This window comes from Idiotropiscis lumnitzeri, chromosome 14, assembly GCF_059441095.1.
Source record: "Idiotropiscis lumnitzeri isolate Australia: NSW breed Sydney's pygmy pipehorse chromosome 14, RoL_Ilum_1.0, whole genome shotgun sequence".
Classification (NCBI taxonomy): Eukaryota; Metazoa; Chordata; class Actinopteri; order Syngnathiformes; family Syngnathidae; genus Idiotropiscis; species Idiotropiscis lumnitzeri.
Genome location: NC_142404.1, coordinates 18,767,813 through 18,776,452, shown reverse-complemented (window position 1 = coordinate 18,776,452; position 8,640 = coordinate 18,767,813). Strand labels below are relative to the sequence as shown.

The 8,640-nt window shown below is 42.8% G+C and overlaps 1 protein-coding gene across 8 annotated transcripts in view; it reads right to left on the bottom strand.

Annotated features, from left to right (window-relative positions):
• Positions 1-215: 215 nt before the first annotated feature.
• The window catches only part of mlphb (melanophilin b), a 77,186-nt gene continuing 68,761 nt past the window's right edge, over positions 216-8,640 (bottom strand). For 4 of the 8 annotated variants that reach the window (XM_088314536.1, XM_088314535.1, XM_088314534.1 and 1 more), the window contains 12 exons: positions 8,536-8,577; positions 8,031-8,077; positions 7,845-7,937; positions 7,590-7,728; positions 7,260-7,513; positions 6,248-6,325; positions 5,852-6,151; positions 4,811-4,954; positions 4,665-4,733; positions 2,914-2,962; positions 1,692-1,737; positions 216-757 (listed from right to left, as the gene is read on the bottom strand). In XM_088314536.1, the coding sequence (XP_088170662.1) occupies positions 601-757; positions 1,692-1,737; positions 2,914-2,962; positions 4,665-4,733; positions 4,811-4,954; positions 5,852-6,151; positions 6,248-6,325; positions 7,260-7,513; positions 7,590-7,728; positions 7,845-7,937; positions 8,031-8,077; positions 8,536-8,577 (1,418 nt within the window). In that variant the 3' untranslated portion in view covers positions 216-600. The other 4 variants (XM_088314539.1, XM_088314538.1, XM_088314541.1 and 1 more) reach the window with 4 other exon arrangements.

Below are 8,640 nucleotides of genomic sequence, written 5' to 3'. Positions count from 1 at the left end.
ACACTATACGTGCTGGACACGCGCAGCTCATCAGAAGTAACGTTATACACACTACGAGCAATGTGGCATGTTTACTTGCATGTCTGATTAATTTGAAATTAATTGGGGTAGTGCATTCTATATTTATGTTAACATGTTCAGCAGTGAATCGGCTCTAATAATCTCAAAAGATAACATAAACACACTTCATTCTTTGTAGTGATGACTATAAAGCATCCACGAGCATGAAGGTCATTTATGTTGAACACGTGCAAAAATAATTACACTCATTGAATTATAATTTTTCTCATGCACTTACTACTAGTAGTTGAAGTCATAGTAGCAGTAAAAGGTAGTAGCTGGATTACAAGTAGTATGGTAGATTCAGATTAGTACTAGAAGTGGTAAGTATGTGGTAGTAGTGGCAGTAGTAGTTGAGGTTGTAGTACTTGAGGTACCAGTAGTATTTGTAATAGTAGTCGTCATCAATCTTGTGCTGAGCACATGAAAACCGAAATCATGAGATGATGGCAGGTAGTGAGAACAATGGACCAAACTGCTGTGCATCTCTTGATGTGTTGTCACAAGCCACGTGTGGTAGCAGCACTAGCACCGCTTCCACTACTTTTCTTTTCTGCAGTCATCTTCTCTCTGTTTAGATAAGAGGGGTGCACAAGCTGGAGAAGACAAGCACACGGGAGTTGTAAACCTCACTGAGGTCATGGGAAGCAGCGTCCTGCAGCTGACAATGAAGACTTGGCATTTCCTCCACCCCCGCCTTGAAAAAAAAACATGCACATGCAGTAGTACAGTAAGACAGACAAGTAGTTAGTAGTAGTAGTCGGTCATAAATACGTAGTAAAAGGAGGATGAGGTGCTGGTAGTGGTGTTTAGTATGCAGTAGGAGGAGGAGGAGGATTAAGTAGTAGTTGGGGGGCGGGGTCGTGGCCCAGTGGTAGCCTGGTGGTAGTTTATGTCTGATCCTGGCTATTGTAGCGTCATGTTCATGTTTTAATCAGTCAGCAATTCCACACTGCGTATATCTGCGTACCATCCAAACATTCGCAGCTGTGTAAACTCGCCACGCATGTGACGAATGCCAGATGATCTCCTCCTCCTCCTCCTCATCTGGCGGACTCTCTTGAGCATCTCATTTCACCATGACACTCAAGTGCTGTCGTTTTGTGTGTGTGTGTGTGTGTGTGTGATGCTTCAAATGTAATGCAGTTCAAGTCAAGACAAAGAAAACCAGAACAATAATAATAATCAAGCAAGAAAATCTTTGTCTCAAAGAGAAAATGAAATGATTATTTTATGATAATTCTATCAAGACTAATAAGACAAGGAACGTTATGGCATAAAATGACTCAAAATTAGTCAGGTTAAAAAGGGCATGAATTGATGTTAAAGTGCACACAGTGTAGAAGAGACAAAAATAAATAGGAATGTCTGTTAAATGCATTCTATATGGGTTCAAAATCAAAATTAATATGCAGAATACAAATCTACTTTTTTTTTTTTAAAGAATTTTACATACTATTATATGTCAGGCAGATTGTCCCACTGGTGACATCAAGCGCTGTGAGAGTGGCAAAAATGTCAAAATGTTGCAACGACTCAAAATTGACCCACGAACATTTTAGGTGTAATAAACTTTCGCAACAACCACAACAGGACGGTTAATCGTCAAATATCTTTGCATGAAATCTCACATCAGGCTTAGTCTTCTCCTCATGAGTCCTGTTTCGTAACCGCCTCCTGCAAAAACAGAGAGAAAAGAAAGACAAACAACAATGACATGAGAAATGATCTAAAGCAGGGAATGTGAAGCGGCAGCAGTCAACATATGTGTTAGTAGAGTTAAAGATTGGAGTGATTTGGGGAATTTATGCTGGGATTGACGGAGAAAGTCAAATCCTCGATGTTGATTGGAATCAGCAGCCCAAAGCCTGATTGGAAAGCAGCCGCCACGGCAAAGAAAAAGTTCCAGTGCTGTGAGAAGATTTACGTTTTGACAAATTATATTAAACGCCGCCACAAAATTGAAAATGTCTTCAAGTCCATCTCGTTTTCTGGCTTCGGACTGGGCCTCATTTGGATGAATTTCCTATTCGGAGTTCGCCAAAATGGCAACTTCAGGCCAAACTGGTCGACTCCCAGTTCAACTTCACACAGAAATAATTTGGGTTGAATTCCAGGACTTGTGCGATGGCAAAGTTGTCCAAGGCAACATGCCCAAATGAGCCCCCGATCAGAAGCAAGACTTTGCGACGCATAGTCGAGATGAAATTGTCAACCTCCGAATCATTTTAAGGATTCGCCTTGTTGCTTTGAGCTTGAATGATTATTTTCTTCTCACAATCTTCCCTTAAGCCTGATGAATCCACGGTTTAAGTCTTTTCAGAAAAGAAAAAGCTGTTAAAAATCATGTGATGCTCGCTGAACTGAAGTCTACGTTACAAGAGCAGGAAATGAAGCCTTCTCTCGGCCTTGCAGCACACGGAGGCGACATACCGCACGCATCGCCCTGTTCTTGAGTATGACCACTGCACTGGTCAGAGAGCCCCTGCAGAGGGAGTTCCGTGCAAACGGATCCATCTGGCCTGGAAATAAATATGCAGAAACTACAACATGCGAGTGGTGGAGCAAGGAGCAAAAGCGGGATCACTTCGGCGCTTCGTGGTGGTCAACACCAACGCTTTGGAAAACTTCGAATGCTGTGTCCAAGCGGGCTCGTTGCCGTGATGGCAATGCCGCTCCAGAGAGAACATTTTCCATCAAACAAAGAGCGCTTCAGCATAAGCGCACATTGTTCATGAAACACACAAAACAGTTCATTCTGTTCCCGGGGTTTAACGAGGTTAAGATGTTTTTTAATGAAGCGAAAGCCCCTTCGGGATCAGGCTCAAGGCCTGCAGAAGTCTCGGTTCTTACTTGTGAGAAAGTGTTGGGAGAGGCTTCTTGATCTGTGTAGGACTCCAGACTATAGAAGACGAAAGAAATTGAAAAATGGTGAGTACGTGAGGAAACCCTAATCCTAACTCGGAGGTCTACAAACGCCCAATCCTAACCCATAACTGCAAAAAATAACAGTAATCCTAATCCTTCAGTTCCAAAACTATGACCCGAAACCGTGGCCTGCACCATTCTTAAATCCAGCCCACTGACCGGTACAAGATCGAAGGCTCATCTTCGGATATGCTGCCATGGATATTACGGCCCTGGATGAGGACCCACTCCACTGAAGTCATCTTCCTGCAGCACTTCATTCAATTGACTCTTATATTATCTCATCTAATATTGCATAGCATCATTGTATGTGTCAAATGTTGCCCAGTTGGCATCCATTGCAGCCTGGTCATCCTGGAAGGGGGATTCCCCCATCTGTGGTCCCTTCTCAAGGTTTCTCACTTTTCCCCTAATGAGGTTTCTTGAGTTTTTCCTTGCCCTCCTGGGGGTTAAGATCGGGGATGTCGATTGTGGCTATGTAAAGCCCTTTGAGACTGTCTGTGATTAAGGGCTATACAAATAAAATTGACTTGACCTGACTTGACACTGAGAAGTTACACAATGAAGAGTCCTAGAACATTTATTGCAATTTATTCATTTAGTTTTTTTTTTTTAAATGTACTGATTAATTTTTGATTTTTATTAAGGTATTCCTTTGTTAATTTTTCTTGAACAATTTTAAATTAAGTTAAATATAAATAAATATGGTTTTTATAGTTTCTAAATAATTGGTTGAAAAAAATATTATTACATTAATTAGAAGATTTTATACTTAAAAATGAGCCGGAATTATTGTATTGTTTTTTTTTCATTTTATTTTTCCCTACTGGCATAGTTAAAATGTACGTAATTCATTTGTCTACTTACTATGAATCATATATACTGCACAAAAAATAGAAAAACTGGTCAACTCTATACATAAACATAATTTTGAATATATTTTTTTAATTATTTACAATTGAATTCATGATCTATTTTAAAATGTGCATGAATTATTTTCTTAAGATAAACAACTGTATGTATTTTACATACGCTTGTTATTTTTTTTTTTAACAATTTTTTTCTTTTTACTTCATCTGTGAATGATGTGTCCATTTTAAAACTCAAAGGTCGCCTTTATGGGCACAAAGGTTTGCACATGCCTTGCCCTACACTCTAAAGCCGAATCCCAACCCAGGCCCTAAATCCAAACGCCATAAACCTCAACCTTAATCTCCTCTCTGCAACCCTGAACCACAACCTTAAATTCATGTTTGATGGGGTTTTCTCAGAGAGAAACAAAAAGACCAAACCCCTTCCATGTGTCTGAATCATTTTATCCACTTCTAATAAAAAAAAAAGGGGGTTGGTACATTTGGAAGGAGAGGCTGCTCCTCCAGTAGATGGAAGCAAACAATAGCAAACATTTGCGGAGTTACTGAAAAAAAAAATCAGATGTAAAGGCAGACAAATCACAATGTCAGTTAAAGAAAAAAGTGTGTTTGTTGAGCATTGTTCTGGTCTGAAGGTTCATTTTGTAATCAATCTTAACATAATGACTGTTGTTTATTGTCAACTGCCCCACAGGAAGATGAAGAAATTCTCTACTGTGTACAACAACAGGCCAAGAATTATTCTCGGACTGAACACTTTCTCTGGAGTATGCAATAAACACCAGTGGAATTCAGAGTCGTTACCTTGTGCCTTTTTTCCAGCGGCATTCCGCCAGGGTTGAGAGCGGCGATCCTGTTCTCAATATACGACACCTAAGAATAAAAAGAAACGCTGGTGATGCCTCGCTGAGAGTTGTCAAAATACAGTGCATGGGAAATATTTCCCTCACCTGAGTCTGAGCGTTCTGCACGTCGGCGGCCGCTCGGGCTATTTTGCCCTCCAGCTCAAACAGTAACGCTGTGGAACCTTTGAAGCTCGACTTTGAGCCCTCCTCTTGACATTTATTCTCCAAGCTTTCTGTTGAATTGTCGGTCTGAAGATACAAGAGGCAAACAAATACGTCAATCCAATATATTGCTGCAATAAAACAAACTGGACCAATTAAAAATTGATCATTTTTCTCGCTGTGTTGGTCCCTTCTTGACAAGTTTGCCTCGAGTGGAACAATCATCCCGAGAGGTTTGGAAGAAGGACAATTAGAGTTCTGAATGGAAGTGGAACAATCGGTTGGTGTGGCAAATCTTATGTAGTGGTGAAGTGTGTAAAATGAAAAAGAAAAACGAGCTCTCGATGGGAGGCAAACGCGTCAAATAGCATAGCCATAAAAGTGTCATCGCACCAACTGCTGTTCTGGCTTTCATTTGTGTTCTGTTCTAAAGATTGAAAAAAAGACATGCTACACTTATCCAAATGTACAAAGTGAAATGTATACAATGAGTTGATAGATGACACTCGTCCAAAAGAAAAAAATGTAAAACAGCGTGCAAAGTAGTGGCAGAATTTTCAAAAACCATCCAGTATTTGGATGGTCCTTCTGCCAGTTCTCTTTCGACTAGCACGAGGTTAAAATCAATGGCTGTGGATTAGTGGAAGAACGATTATCGGCCGGGCAGATTATCGGGGCCGATATTTGGCATTTTGCAGATAATGGCATCTGCCTTTTTAATAACTCTCAAGGCCGATAGATTAAAAAATGCTTTATTTTAGCTCGCTGTAGCACACAACATTTTCTCTCTCGCTCCTTCATGTGCTGGTGGCCCTGCCTGCAGAAGCAGATTGCCCCGCCCACAACACCATCTGATTGGTTCCTTGTGCAGTGGGTAGCAGCCAATCAGCAGTAAGATGCCCGTTTGCTTTTTCACCTCAAGTCCGCCAATTTTGGCGACTTTTCCCTGCCCAACTTTTTTGATGATTATCTTTGCATCCGTACCTTCTGAGAATTTGTCAGCTCATTCAATCTGGGGGTCACAACGCTTCTTCTGGAAGAAGGTCTGGAAGGGACTCTGGCAGACATTTTGTCTGCCTCCCGACTCGTCGCCATCGCTGCCACACAGACCGCTTGCGAGGAGATCGAGCGGTCGGACTCCTCCTCGTCAGAACTCGGGCTGTGGTCGCTTATGTCGCCCGCCATCGCGATCAGCTTTTGTCTCAGTTGATGCTCCTCAAAGTCCACGTCCTCCCACCCGGAAAGAGGAGAGGTACTCTCTCGGCCTTGAGGAGCCTCTGTGTCCTGCAAGAAAAACAATCATTCCCCTTTTGGGTCGGCCGTCACAGCATACAAATATAGAAGATTGTTGCTTTGAGAGAACCATAACATCATATTTACCTGCTCGGAGGTCAGAGTGACCTGCAGGCAGCTTAAAAGGCTCTCGATGGCTGACATTCGCCGGTTCAGGTCTGTGATCTGTAGAACCAGATCATGAAGGAGGATGACAAATAGAAAACTACAGAATCGAGGCAGCACGGTGGAAGTGGTAAGCACGTCTGCCTCACACTTCTGATGTTCTGGGTTTCAACCATTTGCATGTTTTCAAGGTACTCCGGCATCCTCCCACAAACACTCTACTCTGTGCCATGTGACTCTCTGATGATCAGACTGTGCCAGCCCCCATCCAACGGGGGCGGGGGCTGACAATTTTTATGAATAAGGCCGCTGGGTCGAGGCCGGAACGGCACTGAGATCGCGGCCGGAGGGCGCGGCGCTGACTGGCTCTGTTAAAAACTGAAAGTAACCCTGTTTGGTGAAGAAGCACCGCCAACGTGAAGGAAAACAAAAGTCGTGTAGCTCGGCCTCTGGTTGTGAAAGCCACTAGAAATTTATGAAAGTTGACAAGTCTCCTAACAAAACACTTTTTTTTGCATTTCCTAGTGCAGCTCAATCTGTTTACGCTGAGCTTTTCTCCGGTTGTTCACTTGCAATTGGAGAGGTCGTTTGAGTCCAAACTCAGATTGCAGCCAGTGGGAGCTGTCACAACAGTCTCGGATGATTGACAGTTTCACATCTGCTCCGGAATCGTTTTGTGCAGCGCCGCTCGCTGTGAGACAAATTGACCAAGACACAAGATGCGCATTGTGGAATTGCTGTGATAACATCCTCGAGGCCCTTTTATCAGAAAACGGGGGTTGTCCCAAAAACACTTCTTCGAATTGAGTGTGAATGGGACTCAAACTTCTCTGAGAGGTGCGACGTGAGTATGATTGGCTGTCTATGTGTGCCCTGCGATGAGCTGGTGACCAGTCCAGGGTGTCGCCCTCATCTCTTTCAAAATCAACTCCAGCTCAACACGAATTGAGACAAGCAGCAAAATAGATGGAAGGACTGACGAAGGACAGCTGACCTGTGGTGGCTGGTTGGGGTAGTTGAGGCTCTCCTGGGAAACGTTGTCACAAGGTCCCAAATGAGCATGGTAGACCGGATAGGCCCGTCTGAGATCATCGTCCTCCTCGGAGTCGTCATCATCAGGGCCCAAAAAGACGCTGCCGCCGCCTCCCCCGCGCGGCCCACCGGCACTCCCGCTGCCACAAGAAGAGTAGCTGAGCCCGGACGCGCAACGAGACCGAACGGTTCGGTTGTCCGAGTACACGAGGTCATCTATAAAAACAACATGGCGACACATATCAATCCAAATCATATCCAAAGATATTTTCATCCCACATTTTTCTTTTACCGTGTTGTGGAGTCAAGCTCGGGTCAGACCCAACGTCCTGAACTTTGCGTTGGTTCTTCAGAAATTGTTGGAAAACAGAACCCATGTCGGTCTCCCTCACGCCCAGATTCATCATCATGATGTCATCAGATGGCGGAATCTAGAAGAAGAAAGACCTTCTGTTATGTTTATCATAAATCAGGCCCCCCAAAAAAGTAAGAAAAAACACTGCAAGTAAATTTGGTTGAAGGCAAAATGTAGTTGCATAGCACATACCTGGTGGGAGTGCCGTCTGGATTTGGCGACATAGTCGCAGTCCAGGCCGAAATCGATTGGGTCCACAGTGAGACGCCTTCTGTTTTTTTTCATCTGGCGGGAGCAGAAAGGAAAGAAACTATTTTTTATTCAGTCCAAAAATCAAATAAATGGAAGAACGGCTTCCGAGATTCCAGCGTCTTGTACCTTATTATAGCGTTGTGAAGCCAAACAACCGTCTTCAAATCCAAGAGCTGGTGGAAAAAATATGTTATCAATGCATTGATACGTTTTTGACAGTAGGGTGTTTTTCTTCAAGATCTGACCTTGAATTGTTTGTTCAATGGTGAGATATTAAACGTTGCCACATGCTCCATACACAAACAATGATGAAAAATCTGTTGTTTTTTTTATTTTTGTTGTCTATTTTTTTTAAAAATGATTGAGCAGCATCCATCTGCCCACTAGGTTAAAATTTGGTAGCGAAAAAAGTCAGGCTTGTCTCGGTCAAAATGACCGCTAAATCCAGCGACAAAGTTGCTTTGCGAGCAAGTCCAAGCTCCGTGCCCTGGTTGTCAACGTAACAAAAGAAGAACAGCAACAAATTTTGAATTGTGATCCAAATTGCATAATATGTCTCCATTCGAACGGCGTTTCAGGTAGTTGCAAACCTTGGTTTTGAAGTAAATCGACGATCTCTAGATCGACTTACTGTGGACTTCGGGGTTGCTCTGCGTGTCGTATTTGTGATGCTCTGGGGGACAAAAATGTAAAAAAAAAAAGGGATGATTTGCATTATTATCTTTTTTAGACGACA